The 14,655-nt window shown below is 45.4% G+C and overlaps 1 protein-coding gene across 1 annotated transcript in view; it reads left to right on the top strand.

The window, feature by feature from the left end:
* Window positions 1-463: 463 nt before the first annotated feature.
* LOC132542386 (arylacetamide deacetylase-like 4) overlaps window positions 464-14,655 on the top strand; it is a 31,045-nt gene continuing 16,853 nt past the window's right edge. Inside the window, 4 exon segments of the mRNA XM_060204959.1 lie at window positions 464-602; window positions 1,585-1,676; window positions 6,650-6,754; window positions 7,521-7,727. Of these exon segments, the coding sequence (XP_060060942.1) occupies window positions 464-602; window positions 1,585-1,676; window positions 6,650-6,754; window positions 7,521-7,727 (543 nt within the window).

The following is a 14,655-nucleotide window of genomic DNA, read 5'->3' as shown; positions in this document are numbered from 1 at the left end:
CCCTTGTAGGTTGTCTCTTCCCTACTCAGTCTTTTTCTCTTTATTCAGCTGGGACTTGAGGAGGACAGTTCTGTACTCTGTTTTAGTTGGTAAGTCCTGCGTTAGACTTTTCTTTGCACATTTCAGAAGCTGAGAGCTGGCAAAGCCATGGGAACTGTTGGAACCTGCCCATGAGCAATGCAGCAATCCTGCTGCCATTGACGTCTGAGTGCCACCAAGCCCCTCGAGAGCCCCTCTCCAAAGCTACCCACAGACTGAAGAGTTGCTTTTCACCAGCCTGCAGCCTTGGGGAAGCAGGTCTCTGCTACCATTGGCCTAGTTGTGTTTTAATCTAAGAAGACAGGTTGGACAGAGCCCTCGATGTGTGGGAGAGAGAAAGACAGTTAATTCAACAGGATCAGGTGTTCTTGCCACAAGTTCTTCAGCTGACCCTCTCCAGTTAAGTCTTCACACCCCGGGCAGCATGATTATCTTCTGTGTGCTGGCGCTGCTGATGCCTGTCTTTCTCCTGGTCATCTTCTTCTGGACTGTCTTTCAACACACCCTCACCACAGATGTCCCTGCCACCTTGAAGCACCCTGTCAAGTTCAGGCTTATACACTGCTTATTCTGATTTGCATATTCAGGTCAATATGGTGAGTTTTTGTTTAAGCTCTGTCCCAAGCTAGGAGGCCTCTCTGTTTCTCCCTCCCCCCCTACCTTTTATCTGTTTCATTCACCTTCCCTTTCACATTCAAACTTCTCCAAGATGGATTTTGCTATACTCTTTTTTTGAACCTGTTATTTTGTTTTGCTTCCCCTCCCTGTTCTCTTCATCTCTTCATTATATTTATTACTATTATTATTTACCAGACACTGCTCATCTCTGGCTTATGGTAGTGCAAGGGACTGAACCTGGGGCTTTGGAGCCTCAGGCATGAGAGTCTGTTTGCAGAACCATTATGCTATCTACCCCTGCAGCTTTATTATCTTCATTTATTAGATAGAGATAGCCAGAAATAGGGAGAGAAGTGGGTGACAGACAGGGAGAGAGACAGAGACACCTGTAGCCCTGCTTCACCACTCACAAAGCCTTCCCCCTGCAGGTGGGGGCCAGGGCCTTGAACTCAGGTCCGTGTGCACTCTAACATGTGTGCTCAACCAGATGCGCCACTACCCGGCCCCTTCACCTTTTCTTTGCTCCTTTTCTTCCTTTAGCACCAAACATTTCCTGGGTTTCAGTCTCTGGACTTATTTCTGAGTATTGTAAAAGAAAATTCCAACACAATCCCTACCCTTGAAGGGCTGTGACCCAACGGATCAGACTTTCTTTACCCACAGAGACTTTATTAAATTTTAATATTTTATTAGTGACTTAATAATAATGAACAAGACTGTAAGATCACAGAGGTACAATTCCACACAGTTCCAATCACCAGAGTTCCATGTTCCATCCCTTCATTGGAAGCTTCCCTAGGAGAGGGACTCTCCAAAAAATTAAGCCCTTGTGTGTGCTTATAGTATGTGCTTATAATATGATTACAGCATGTGTGTAAGGAGACCCTAGAGGGTGCTGAGAATGTTTCTGCCACTGTGGCTTCCAAGGTAGAAGGTTGGTGAAGGCCAACACACAGCTAAGAGGGAAGTCAGATGCATATTACGAAGGCACAGTGACACAGCATAGAAAAACTGAACCTGTAGAGAAGGGTTAAGAATGTGCAGGAGTTTGAGGTTGTGCAGGTGCATGGGTATGCAGAAGGTCAGGTGAGTGAGAACTAAGAACTGAGATGAAGAAGGTCAGACTGAACTTCACTGAGTAAGTGGTAGGTAAAAGGAAAATGCCTTATATAGAAAAGAAAATCTCAAGGCAAAGAAAGAGTTAACTAACCAAACTGTAAGAAGGAGAGAAGCCCCAGATAACAGGAGACCATGAGAAAGATATCCCCCCATACCCAGTGGTGTATCTTATGATGAGGCTAATCTTTCCCAGAAACAGCTCTGCAGGAAAGAGAACAGTAACTCGGGCCACCAGACCCTGGGCAATGGGTCAAAGCCCCAGCCCTTAACCTGCAGCCTCTGCTTCTGTGATGACCCCTTCTGCTCCCAGCCCCCAGCCCCTATATAAGCTTGCACTATCCCTTTGTTCAAGGCCGGGGGGTTTTCAGAGTGATCTGAACTCAGTCCATGTGAATAAACTCCTTTCTCTATCACCTTCCTCGGCTCCAGTCTTTTTGATTTCCAGCAGAATTCTTTAACACCTATTATTTATCCCTCTGAGAGTCTGGACCAAAATTCTTTATGGGGAGCAGAAGGTGGAAGGTCTGGCTTCTGTAATTGCTTCTCTGCTGGACATGGGTGTTGGCAAGTGGATCCACACCCCCAACCTGTCTCTATCTTTCCCTAGTGGGGCAGGGCTCTGGGGAGGTGAGGTTCCAGGACACATGGGTGAGGTCAACTGCCCAGGGAAGTCAGGAAGGCATCATGGTAGCACCTGCAATTTGGTGGCTGAAAGATGGGAAGATATAAAGCCAGAGAGACGTTCAACCTCAGGCCACCTAGCTGCATTCAGATATTTTTCTTTGCATGGACTGTAATTATTTATTGTTGTTGTCATCAGGGCTTTACTGGTCCTGGTCAACTTTTTCAGATAGATAGATAGATAGATAGATAGATAGATAGATAGATAGATAGATAGATATGCCATAGCACTGAAACTTCTTCCTTGATTGTGGTATAGACCTCCCTCCCTCTCAATTTCTTTGTCTCTATCCAATAATAAATAAAATAAACAAAAATATCTTTAAAAAGAAAGAAAAGTTTTAAAAGAAACAAAAAGGAAAGAAAAAAAGAAAAACTCAAGGGCAGGCTGCCTTGTATCCAGATGATATGTGAGATAAATGTGATTGACCAGAGGAGCCAGGCTGGGGTATACACTCCTCTCTCTCTCTCTCTCTCCCTTGTCTACTTGTGCTGGGGGACGGGATTCAGGCTGTCTGAAGCCAGCGGTTGCAATTGTTTGGAACTACAGGTGCTCACTGGCTCTCTCATTCTTTCTCATATTTGAAGCACAAACCACAGTGCTGAGTTCTTGGATCTACTCAATGCGAGAATAAATTATTAATATCTTCTTAAATCTCTGAAGGCAAAGATAAGGTCCTTTTTTGTGTGTCGATTCTTTACTAGTTATTTAATATTGATGTACAAAATTGTAAGATAATAGGAGTATAATTCCATAGAGTTCCCACCACCAGAGTTCTGTGTCCCATCCCCTCCACTGGAAGCTGCAATAGCTCTCCCAAGATTACTGATATGGGCTGATTATATCTACTTCCCATTTTTTCAGCAGTTCTGTCTTTACTTCCATTCTAAGTTCACTCCACTTATTGTTACTTCCAGGTGTCTTTTCTTTTCTCCTCTTTCAGATTAGAGAAACAGTGCCTGACTTCCTCTGATGCTTTCCAGATTTTCTTCCCTTTCACTGTTGGTGTGAAACAAGATTCCTGGTGACAAACTCTTTGGATCCTGGCGGAATGGGGTATACGTAGCCCTCTAGTTTATTCCATGATCATTTACCTCTCTGGGAGTAGAGACCAAAATTCTTTTTGAGTTACAGAAGATGGACATTGCCAGTTTGGTCCATACTGCCTCCCCCCCCCCCCCCGACCTAAGCATTCACTATTTTTTTTATCAGTGATTTAATAACGATTAACAAAATTGTAAGATAATAGAAGTACAATTCCCACCATAAGAGTTCTGTGTCCCATCCCCTCCTTTGGAAACTTCCTTAGTCTTTATCCTTCTGGGATCATGGACCAAAATGCTTTATGGGGTGCAGATGGTGGATGGTCTGACTTCTGTAATTGCTTCTCTGCTAGACATGGATATTGGTAGGTAGATCCATACCCCCAGCCTGCTTCTGTTAAAGATAAAGTCTTAGTGGATGATTTAAGCCTTAATAAGAGGCTTAAAGAATAGCATGGCAAACACTTGATTTTATTTACAGGGCAAACGTTGGTAAAATATTTTTCAGAAGAACTTCTGTATCTGCATCAAGTCTGGACCCAAGGCGTTCCTAACCCACACTGATGCTACCACTAACACTGCCAGAAATTATTCTCCCCTCCATCCTCATCAGTTCCCAACTCTGGAAAATGTCGACTCACTATTGGAAAAACCAACCCAACCCAAACATACCTAACTCTTGGCTGTTTCTAGTGACCTTTCAAGATGTCATATGAAGGAAGGATTAACACTACATTTGGGTGGGGGAGAGAAAATAATAGTTATGCAAACAGACTTTTTCATGCCTGAGGCTCCAAAGTTCCAAATTCTTTTTTTTTAATTACTGCCCCTGGGCTCACATATACATTAAAAAATTTATTAGTGATTTAATAATGATTGACAAGATTGTGGGATACAAGGGGTGCAATTCCATATAATTTGGCCATCATTAAAGTATGCCAGTCTCTTGCCCTTATCCAGCTATTTTAGTCCTTACTTAATCTGACAAAGTTAGATTTAAGAGTGATTGAGGGAAGTGAAATGGGAAGCAGGTGAGGAGGGTATCTAGGTCTAAGTAGAAGATATTTGATTAAGTACAAATTCCCAGATTCTATCCCTTGAACCACCACAAGTCAGAGTTAAGCAGTGCCCTGATAAACAAACAAACAAAAACAAAAACAAAGCCAAAAATAAACCCATTACATTTCATTGTTCCAAATCTCCCAAGTGCTAAATTCTAAATGCTGGAGACACAGAGATGAATGTCAAGTATTTATTATTATTATTTATTTATATAATTTTTATTTATAAAATGGAAATATTGACAAGACCATAGGATAAGAGGGGTACATATCTACACAATGCCCACTCCCAGAGCTCCGGATCCCCTCCCCTCCCCTGATAGCGTTCCTATTCTTTATCCCTCCGGGAGTATGGACCCAGAATCATTGTGGGGTGCAGAAAGTGGGAGGTCTGGCTTCTGTAATTGCTTCCCCGCTGAACGTGGGCATTGGCAGGTTGATCCATACTCCCAGACTGTCTCTTTCTTTCCCTAGTGGGGCAGGGCTCTGGGGAGGTGGGGCTCCAGGACATATTTGTGGGGTCATCTGCCCAGGAAAGTCAGGTTGGCATCATGGTAGCATCTGGATAGGCCCCTGTGCTGAACATGGGCCCCAGATCAAACTGATGGGGTTTACAGTCAACAATATCTATACACTATTCCCAGATTTAGGAGCTACTCTCTTCTCTGATCCAACTTTCTAGCCCCTTTTCCAACTATGACACCATTTCCTCAGACAATAACTTGGGTCCACCTGCATATTAAACTTCAGGCTCAGGCAAAAACTAGTAAAATCATGGGTCCATTGGAATATACCTAAAATAGACAAGTGGTATTTTTACTCACAAGAAACATTCTCTTTTCTCCCTCTTCCTGTGCCTAAGGCCAGTGAGCCTGGTTGATCCTGCTGTTTTCTTCTAATGACCACAAACACAGCTGGAGCATCTGTCACAGTCCAGAGCTCTGGGTGAGCAACAGGGATGGTGGACCAGATGGTAAACAAACAGTCTGGTCCATCATAGATTGACATCGCCAGTTACCAATGGATTTCACAAGACTAAACAAAGCTCTTTGTCCAAGACAACTGGTTGGCAAGGGCTCTTTCTTTCTTTTGTAAAAAGTTATTTACTTATTTATTAAGACAGAGAAAAATTGGGAGGGGGAGGTAGAGAGGGGAAGAGACAGAGAGACACCTGCAGCCCAACTTGACCACTCGTGAAGCTTTCCCCCCTGCAGGTGGGGACCAGGGGCTTGAACTCAGGTCTTCGCACACTAATGTAAGAACTTAACCAGGTGCACCACTGCCTGGCCCCACAACAACACTTTCTTCATGGGCCTTTTGAGTTATTATCTGATCTTAAATAAGTGAAGGAAAAAAGACAGTGAATAAGTCTCTCATGAACTTTTCTTTTTCTTTTTTTGCCAGTTACACAATAGGAGAGGAGATCTGAGAGCCAATTCTTTTCTGTGCTCTGGGAGGGGAGACGAGTTGACTCACAAAAATTCACACAGGAGGGGGAGTCAGGCGGTAGCACAGCGGGTTAAGTGCACATGGCGCAAAGTACAAGGACCAGCATAAGGATCCTGGTTCAAGCCCCCGGCTCTCCACCTGCAGGGGAGTCACTTCACAAGTAGTGAAGCAGGTCTGCAGGTGTCTATCTTTCTCTCCCCCTCTCTTGTCTTTCCCTCCTCTCTCTATTTCTCTCTGCCCTATCCAACAACAGCAACAATAATAACTACAACAATAAAACAACAAGGTAAACAAAAGGGAATAAATAAATATTTTTAAAAAATTCACACAGAAGCCCTGTCTGCTGGGTATCCCCCTGCTGTGTCTGGTCAGGTTCTGGTGAGGCTGGAGACCAGCTGCATCAGCATGGCGCAGTGGGACGGGTACTTCACTGTGATGATAACTTTATTGTGAGATCAGGTCTCTGTGTGGTTACAGTGGCCTCAAGTGCACACACTTAAGCCGGTCCTGCCTACATTCAGCAGAGGACTGCTGTGAACTGGCTGGCAGGTGCTGGATCACGCAGACTGGTGGAGAGCCCCATCACTGAAATCAAAGTTCATGTGTTGCCACTGGCTGTCTTCTCCTCCCACTCCTAGATGAGCAGAGGACAGGAAGCGCACAGGTGGAGCTGCAAAGAATACAGCTGCCTTGGACGGTTGACTTTGTCCACGTTTGATGACCTCCAAGCCCTCATCCCAAAGGTGAGGTAGGCCCATTCATACCATCACTCAGTCAAAGGCTTTTGGCAAAAGAAGTGTCTCTCAGGCAGAGTGGGAGTATGGATGGACCAGTCAACACCCATGTTCAGGGTGAAGCAATTACAGAAGCCAGACTTTCCACCTTCTGTAACCCACAATGACCTTGGGTCCATACTCCCAGAGGAATAAAGAATGGAAAAGCTTTCAGGGAAGGAGATGGGATATGCAGCTCTGGTGGTGGGAAGTGTGTGGAGTTGTACCCCTCCTATCCTTTTTTAAATAAATAAATAAATAATAAATAAATAAATAAAAGAGGTGTCTTTCTCTCTCTCCTCTCTCCTCTCTCTCTGGACACAACCGGAACTAGCTGATGAGCTCTGAATCTACACAACTGAGGGAGATGAGAAACTGCCTCTCCAGGTGGTTGGTGATTTACCTGGTTGAGCGCACACACCGCAGTGCACAAGGGCCCCGGTTCAAGCCCCTGATCCCTTCCTGCAGGGGGAAAGCTTCACAAGTGGTGAAGCAGGGCTGCAGGTGTCTGTCTCTTTCCCTCTCTATCTCCCCCTCCCTTCTCAATTTCTCCTTGCCTCTATCCAGTAATAAATAAAAATAAATTTATAAAAAGAAGCTGCAAAAATGACCTAGTAATTATTATATAAATGACAGAAGTCATCTGCAATGTATCACTAGATATACCCCAACCACTCCTAATGCCTGCCCCTCTCCCGCTTCTCCTCTCTTTCTCTCTCTCTCTCTCTTCTAACAGGGATATATATTGGAGAAGTTGATAATTTGCTCCATGCCCAGCTTTATCTGTTACATACACAGCAGCATGGAAATTAAGAAGGATTCAAGGGTTCTGCTGACTGGCCTATGTTCTGGGACTACACCTGTGAGGCTCCTTCAGCCCAAGGTGGCCTCCTCCAGCCCCCAGCAAGGAGGCTTTGCCTGCTACCTTGGCAGGGTAGTGTGGGTAAGGCACTTCCCTGGTGCTCAGTAAGGACTGTGCCTCAGTTCCTGCAAGCTTTGCCCATGACTCTCATAAGAGCCTTTCCAGCACTTCAGAGGAATCAGTAGTCAGATTTATTTAAAAAAATATTTTATTTATAGGAAGTCAGGTGGTAGCGCAGCAGGTTAAGTGCAGGTGGTGCAAAGCGCAAGGACCAGCATAAGGATTCCGGTTCGAGCCCCCCGGTTTCCCATCTGCAGGGGAGTCACTTCACAGGCAGTGAAGCAGGTCTGCAGGTGTCTGTCTCTCCCAATCTCTGTCTTTGCCTCCTCTCTCTGTTTCTCTCTGTCCTATGCTACAACGAGGACATCAATAACAACAACAATAACTACAACAATAAAACAAGGGCAACAAAAGGGAATAAATAAATATTAAAAAATATTTTATTTATATATTTATTATTGGATAGAGACAGAAATTGAGAAGGGAGGGGAAGATAGAGAGGGAAACATACTGACACCTGCAAAACTGCTTCACCACTCATGAAGCTTCTCTCCCCCTGCAGGTGGGGGCCAGGAGTTTGAACCTGGGTCTGTGTGCCTTGTAATGTGTGTGCTTAACCAGGTGTGCCACTGCTTGGTCCCACGTCATGTTTCTAAATTACTCATATTATCTCTCAGCCTGCCAGTTTTAGTAATAACCTCTTAATTTCCTTTTATTTTTTTTAAATTTTAACCATTTTTTTTTATTTTACTTGATAGAACCGAGAGAAATTGAGAGGGGAGAGGGAGAGAGATAGAGACACCTGTAGCCCTGCTTCACCACTCTTGAAGCTTTCACCCCATAGGTGGGGACCAGGGACTTGATCCTGGGTCCTTGTATACTGTGATGTGTGCAATTAATCAGGCCTGGCATCGCCCGGCCCTACAACCACTGATGTTCCCTGGGCCCCCTTCATTGCACTGTCTTGGCTTCTACAGTGCCATTGGCTGCTTGAACCCGTGCCATCTCTCCATTCACCCCTCATGCCCCTTCTTCACCTCTAGCCTTTGCCTAGCAGCCAGAACAATCTCTCTCTCTTTTTTTTTAAGACTTAAAAAAATTTATTTATTTATTCTCTTTTGTTGCCCTTGTTGTTTCATTGTTGTGGTTATTATTGTCATTGTTATTGATGTCATTGTTGTTGGATAGGACAGAAAAAAATGGAGAGAGGAGGGGAAGACAGAGAGGGGGAGAGAAAGACAGACACCTGCAGACCTGCTTCACCGCCTGTGAAGAGACTCCCCTGCAGGTGGGGAACCGGGGGCTTGAACAGGAATCCTTAACGCCGGTCCTCCTTGTGCTTTGCACCACCTGCACTTAACCCACTGCGCTACCACCTGACTCCCCAGGACAATCTCTTAAAACCACGAGTCAAAGCCTGCTCAGTCTCATACTTGAGTCCTCCCTCTGTGGCTTCCCAGAGCCTCTAGATGGACCCTCGCCGTGTCCCCTTGCCAGGCTAGCTTCGCGGGTGGAAGAGAGATGACCAGTGGACTCATGGCTGAGTGGGATGCAGTTCAATCTTTACTGATGAGCGGGGATGCAGTTCAACAATCTAATCTCTATTCATTAGAAAATACTGTCCTTTATATCTCCTGAGGCAGAAGTGTCAGGAAGAGGAAGTATGTAGGATAGGGGGTGGGGAGAAGGCAAAAGAGCCTGAACCAGTGGGGATTAAACCAATGAAAACAATGATTATGTAAATAGACCACTGCATTAAGCAATACAAGGGAACCTAATGTGATGATCAAAACAGAAGGTCTTATAAGCAGAATTTAGAAGCAGACCAACATCCCCTCAGTCTACAGGGAGTGCTCTGTCCTCATCTGAGCTGCGGGTGGAGGTGGCCGTCTGCTATGGCTGCCTGCCCATGTCTCTCTGCTTCAGACACTCCAGTCTCCTTCCCACTTTGAATCTTCTGTGTTGATGTTACTCAGGTATCAAAAGATATCTCCTCAATCCACCCATCCCTACTTTGCAAGACTGGCTACTCTTTTTCTCTCTCTTTCTAATATTTATTTATTTATTTATTTATTTATTGCCTCCAGGGCTATTGCTGGAGCTCTGGGCCTTCACTATGAATCCACTGCTCTTGGCAGTCATTTCCCCCCTTTTGTTGTTGCCCTTGTTGTTATTGTTGTTTTTGGATAGGACATGGAGAAATTGAGGGAGGACAGGAAGACAGAGAGTGGGGAGAGAAAGACAGATGCCCGTAGACCTGCTTCACCGATTTTGAAGTGACCTCCCCCCCTGCAGGTGGGGAGCCGGGGGCTTGTACCAAGATCTTTACACCTGTCCTTCAGCTTTGCACCATGTGCGCTTAGCCCAACTCTTTCTAATGATTTTTTGATAGGACAGAGATAAATTGAGAGAGAACGGGAAGATAGAGAGAGGGAGAGAAAGAGAGACACCTGCAGACCTGCTTCACCATTCGTGAAGTGTGTGTGTGGGGTTCAAACCCAGGTCCTTGTGTTTGGTCATACTGCCCGGCCTCAACACTGGTTAGTCCTTATCCCTTATGTATTTTTTTATTTTAATGTTATTAGTGGCTTAATGTTGATTTACAAAAATTATAAGATAGCGGGCATAATTCTTTACTGTTCCCACCCCCACAGTTCTGTGTCCCCACTCCCTCCACTGGAAGCTACAGCAGTTCTCCCAAGGTCACAGATTATGGCTTGACTATTATTTCTATAATGATCTACATATGTATATATCTATATCTATCTATCTATATATATATATATATCTATATTTGTCCATTTTTTCCCATGATCTCGCCTTTTCTTCATTTCCAAGTCACATCTATACCTCTTACTACTTCCGAATGTCCTTCCTTTTTTCCTCTTCTCTCTGAGTCCTGATGGAATTGTAGTTCAGAGCCCTCTGATCACCTTCCCCTAACATTTCTCCCCTGCTGGGAGTGGGGACCAACACTCTTTTGGGGCTCCTTATTCTTTCTTTACAATCTCAAATGTTCCTACCCAGAGTGATCTCTCTGAAATTCATTTTAAATTTATTATCTTTATTATTGGATAGTCATAAATTGAGAGGAAGAGGGAAGATAGAGAGGGAGAGAGACAGAGAGACACCTGCAGCCCTGCTTCACCATTTGTGAAGCTTTTCCCCTGCAGGTGGGGATTGGGGGCTCGAACCTGGGTCCTTGTGCACTGTAACCAGGTGCTCTTAACCAGGTGCGCCACCACCTGGCCACTGAAATTAAATTCTAAAGAACTCCCCTTGTGTGTCCTTCCTTTCTCTCTCTCTCTCTCTCTCTCTCTCTCTCTCTCTCTTTTTCTTGTCTTATCCTCCAGCCCTCTCCACCCTGCTATCACCCTTCTCAAAGCACTGATCATGATCTGAATTTGTCTTTTTCCTTACTTGCTGTCTTCTTTCTCAATCCAAAAATGGAACTCCAAGAAGAAAAGGCTTTGTTGGATTGTCCTAACCTTCCTGGTACCTGGCTTGTGGCTGACACTTTCGGAATAAAAGAGGGACTGCACAAATGCATAGATGGCCAGATAGGTGGATAACTGGGCAAGTCTGTAAATGGAAGAAGGGATGGCTGAGGGCGTGTGAGAAAGTCTACTAAGTAAAGTCAAGTCTCCCGGCCCTTAACTTTCCTGAGATGTAGCTGTCCTGCCCCCTAGTGGGAGCAGTAGCAATGGCCTTTCCCAGGAGCATGCGTGAGCATCTTCCGTGACTGGCTCCATGTGTGTCCAAGGTCACTCTCCCTTTTCAGAGTCCCCCAGCATGTCTGGAATATTGCCTGTCCTCTCTAGAGAAATGAGACCATTTCCAAAAGTAAGACCGAGACTCACTCAGCCAATATTTCCAGACTGCCTGAGATTTTGTGCCTGCATGATTCCACCCCTCTACTCCTGGGGGACTTGTGTATTTATTTACTTTTCAGACAGAAGATGGGAGACAGCAAGGAAGAGAGAGACAGTCGGCGGTAGTGCAGTAGGTTAAAGTGCGGCGCGAAGTGCAAGGACCGACGTAAAGATCCCGGTTCGAGCCCCCGGCTCCCCACCTGCAGGGGAGTCGCTTCACAGGCGGTGAAGCAGGTCTGCAGGTGTCTGTTTTTCTCTCCCCTTCTCTGTCTTCCCTTCCTCTCCCCATTTATCTCTGTCCTATACAACAACAATAAAAACAACACGGGCAACAAAAAAGGAAATAAATAAATATTTTAAAAAATTTAAAAAGAGAGAGACAGAGAGGAAGAGAAGGGGAGGCGTCACAGCTCTCTGCTCCCCTGCTTGTGAAGCTTGTCCTGTTCAGGCGCTCACGTGTGGTGGTCAGGAGCTCAGGTCCAGGTCCTCAAGCATGGTAAGGTGTGCACTCTCTACTGAGTCAGCTATCTTCAGCCCCTCCATTCTCCTTCTTCCTCTTTTCCCTTTCTCTCTGCCTTCTCCTGCTTCTGTCCCAGGTCCACCCACGCCCTCATACATGTGAGAGGTGCATTATTCCTAAGCTACATCTAAGCTCATAGACTTGGCCATAGAGGGTCCTCAGCTTCTTCTGCTGGAAAAAGGCCAACAAACAAATGTGAAAAGCCAACCGTTCCAAAGGTGAGCTCCAAGGGGGTCCAAACCCTAGCATTCAGAGATTAGAGCAGAAGTCAAGTGACTCCCTGTATCTGGCTTTTTGCTTGGCCCAAGCGGATCTAGGGCAGAGTCACTCTTCCAGAGACCCAACTTGGAACAAGAGTGAGCGTCGGGCCAGCACCAGCACGGCTGTCAGGGGGGCTAGACCTACAGGGGCCTCCACACCCAGCCCTACTCCCAGGCTCCTGCAGTCTCCTGCCCTGGAGACTGACTCCATGGTGCTGTCAGTGGGTGGAGTAACATCTGTGGGTCATCCCCAGCACTGGAGAGGGGAAGGCTGAGCACTGGGTGATTTGTAGAGCAGAGCTAAGGAGCCTGATACCCCGTGCACCTCCTAGGCCAGGTTGCTTGTGTTTGTCTGTTTGCCACAAGGTCCTAGTGCTTGGTGAGTCCCTGCTCCATGTAGGTCTTTCTAGTTTTCTTTCTTATTTTTTAAAAATATTTTAAGACTTGGGAGTCAGGCAGTAGCGCAGCAGGTTAAACGCAGGTGTTGCAAAGCGCAAGGACAGGCGTAAGGATCTTGGTTTGAGTCCCGGCTCCCCACCTGCAGGGGAGTCGCTTCACAAGCAGTGAAGCAGGTCCACAGGTGTCTATCTTTCTCCCCCCCTCTCTGTCTTCCTCTCCTCTCTCCATTTCTCTCTGTGCTATCCAATAATAACGACATCAATAACTACAACAATAAAACAACAAAGGCAACTAAATTGAATAAATAAATGAATAAATATTAACATATATATTATTTAAGAAAAGAGACATTAACAAAACCATAGAATAAGAGGGGTACAGTTCCGCACAATTCCCATAACCCGATCTCCATATCCCATCCCCTCCCCTGATAGCCTTCCCATTCTCTGTCTCTCTGGGAGTATGGATCCAGGGTCGTTGTGGGTTGCAGAGGGTGGAAGGTCTGGCTTCTGTAATTGCTTCTCCGCTGAACATGGGCGTTGACTGGTCGATCCATACTCCCAGTCTGCCTCTCTCTTTCCCTAGTAGGGTGGGGCTCTGAGGAAGCGGAGCTCCAGGACACATGGATGGGTTCCGCTGTCCAGGGAAATCTGGTCAGCATCTTGCTGGCATCCAGAACCTGGTGGCTGAAAAGAGAGTTAACATACAAAGCCAAACAAATTGTTGAATAATCATGGACGTAAAGACTGGCATAGTGCAGATGAAGTGTTGAGGGGTAGTCCCTGCATGTTCTTGTGTGCTTCTGCTTTCAGGTATATATTTTTCCCTAGTTTATGCGCATGTGTGAACCTATGCTCTATCTCAGGGGAACTGGACTATATCTAGGTTTGGGGACTTTATTGAGGAGTGGGCCACCTGGAATGGAATTAATGAATACTATGAAAGGAAAGTTCTCACCCAAGTGATGAAGCTGAAGGGTTGTCATTCCACACCTGAAGTCTCTGGTCACAGTCTGAAGTGAAGCATGTTGGGGTGGCACTCATTATGTTGTAATATATATACTTATTTTCTTATCTTTATTTACTGATTGAATAGAGACAGTCAGAGATTGAGAGGGGAGGGGGAGATAGAGAGAGGAAAAGACACAGAGAAACACCTGTAGCCCTGCTTCACTGCTTGCAAAGCTTTCCCCCTGCAGGTGGGGCCTAGGGCCTCGAACCCAGGTGCTTGCACATTATAACATGTGCGCTCAAACAGGTGTGCCACCACCTGGTCCCTTCTTTCTTATTTTTAATAATAAAGACGGGACAGCAGAGAGGAAAGGAAAGTGGACTACATCAAACTAAAAAGCTTCAACACACTGAAGACAGATCACACAAGGATAACCAGGCAACCCAGGAATTGGGAGGTCACATCACACATCTGACCAGAGCTGATATCCAACATCTATAAAGAAATAGTACAGATCAACAAAAGAAAAAAAAAAACCCAACTTCTTGTTGAATTAATCCACTGACTAGTATGTAGCACCTGCTGTCTCTTCATTTTCAAGTACCCCAGTGACTTTAAGTTTTTCTCCTGAAGGAGTCTGCTGTCCCACAGAGAATTGCTTCAGTTTTCATCAGCCTCTCTTCTTCAGCTGTTCTTCTCTGAGAGGGTGGCGGTTGTGTCCTTCAGTCCTGCTATTCTGTCCTCAAGCTGGTTCACTCTGGGTACAAGGCCTTTTATATAGGCTTCTGTCCTGCCAAGGATTTCCTTTATTTCCACGATTTCCTTCTGGAATTCTCTTTGTGAACTTTTTGGGGAGAGATCTCTGGTCTCCTTAATTAGCATTTGTATGTTATGGCTGGAGTCATAATTGCCTTCAAATTAGTTTCCTGAGTTCAAACTCAATTATC

Source organism: Erinaceus europaeus, chromosome 13 (assembly GCF_950295315.1).
Source record: "Erinaceus europaeus chromosome 13, mEriEur2.1, whole genome shotgun sequence".
Taxonomy (NCBI): Eukaryota; Metazoa; Chordata; class Mammalia; order Eulipotyphla; family Erinaceidae; genus Erinaceus; species Erinaceus europaeus.
Note: the sequence above shows the minus strand (reverse complement) of the source record. Positions and strands in the feature narration are given on the sequence as shown.